Source organism: Colobus angolensis, unplaced genomic scaffold, assembly GCF_000951035.1.
Source record: "Colobus angolensis palliatus isolate OR3802 unplaced genomic scaffold, Cang.pa_1.0 Scaffold500, whole genome shotgun sequence".
NCBI classification, from domain to species: domain Eukaryota; kingdom Metazoa; phylum Chordata; class Mammalia; order Primates; family Cercopithecidae; genus Colobus; species Colobus angolensis.
This window is the reverse complement of record NW_012118489.1, coordinates 434,410-435,609: the sequence shown is the minus strand read 5'-3', so window position 1 is coordinate 435,609 and position 1,200 is coordinate 434,410. Positions and strand designations below refer to the sequence as shown.

At 46.4% G+C, this 1,200-nt stretch overlaps 1 protein-coding gene and 1 long non-coding RNA gene across 5 annotated transcripts in view; one reads left to right on the top strand and one right to left on the bottom strand.

Moving 5' to 3' along the window:
- IFT22 (intraflagellar transport 22) overlaps positions 1–769 on the top strand; it is a 7,823-nt gene extending 7,054 nt beyond the window's left edge. For all 4 annotated transcript variants that reach the window (XM_011960038.1, XM_011960041.1, XM_011960039.1 and 1 more), the window contains one exon: positions 152–769. In XM_011960038.1, coding sequence (XP_011815428.1) covers positions 152–300 — 149 coding nt within the window. In that variant the 3' untranslated portion in view covers positions 301–769. The remainder of the gene's footprint in view (positions 1–151) is intronic.
- The window catches only part of LOC105524681, a 24,322-nt gene that overhangs the window by 1,045 nt on the left and 22,077 nt on the right, over positions 1–1,200 (bottom strand). The gene's annotated exons all lie outside the window — the stretch shown is intronic.

Sequence of the window (1,200 nt, the reverse complement as noted above, 5' to 3'; positions counted from 1 at the left end):
CCCGTCTCGGCCTCCCAAAGTGCTGGGATTACAGGCTTGAGCCACCACGCCCGGCCCAGAAAGTTAAATTTCTTCTAGAAGTTTCATTGGGAGCTAGAAAGGGCCCCTCATTGAAACTCCTTGCCTAATTAACCTTATCTTCATTTTCAAGCGCCACCCTTGAACAAGCTGAAGCTGGTGCACTCGAACCTGGAAGATGACCCTGAGGAGATCCGGATGGAATTCATAAAGTATTTAAAAAGCATAATCAACTCCATGTCTGAGAGCAGAGACAGGGAGGAGATGTCAATTATGACCTAGCCAGCCTTCACCTGGGACTGCCACCTCCCCAGTGAAATCAGCATGTTTCTTGGTGCAGATCTGAAATCACATCCAGCTCCTGATGTTTTCTTCTCCCTGTGACTGCAGAGGAAGTGTTCCTACCTGCAGGAAGGCACCTGTCACGCAGGGCATTCACTCAGACCATCTATGCTCTGTCCTGAGTTCAGTTTAGAAAATCCTATCATCGAATTCAGATTTCCTGGCCCCAGAACTTCCCAAAGACCTATAAAATGGAGGGATTTACCACCTTCACATATGTCCAGTTATATAGTTTGTGGAATTGTAACCGTTGCAGCCCAATGATACAAGAGTAGTTTAATCATGTGTGTTGGCTTGAATGTAATTTTCATTCCTTGATTTACCCAACAAACACCGACGGGTTGAACACCTGCTGTGTGTGCACCGCTGTCCTAGCTGCTGACTGCAGACAGCGTGCATGAAAAAGACAAATCCCCACCCTCGCAGAACTCATTCCATTTTTCTAAATATTAGCTTGGTGCAAAACTAATCGTGGTTTTTGCCATTTTTAATTTTTAATGGCAGAAGCAGCAATTACTTTTGCGCCAACCTAATAGGCCAATTCAGAAACTTGAGTGCAATGTCTTGGATATGCAAAAAAGAAAATCAAAACGCATTCTTCATTCTCTGTAAGAGTTCTAGGTGCGGCTCAGTGGCTCACACTTGTAATCTCAGCACTTTGGGAGGCCAAGGCAGGCGGATCACTTGAAGCCAGGAGTTCAAGACCAGCCTGGCCAACATGGCAAAACCCCATCTCTACTAAAAATATAAAAATTCAGGGCCGGGCGCGGTGGCTCAAGCCTGTAATCCCAGCACTTTGGGAGGCCGAGATGGGTGGATCACGAGGTCAGGAGATCGAGA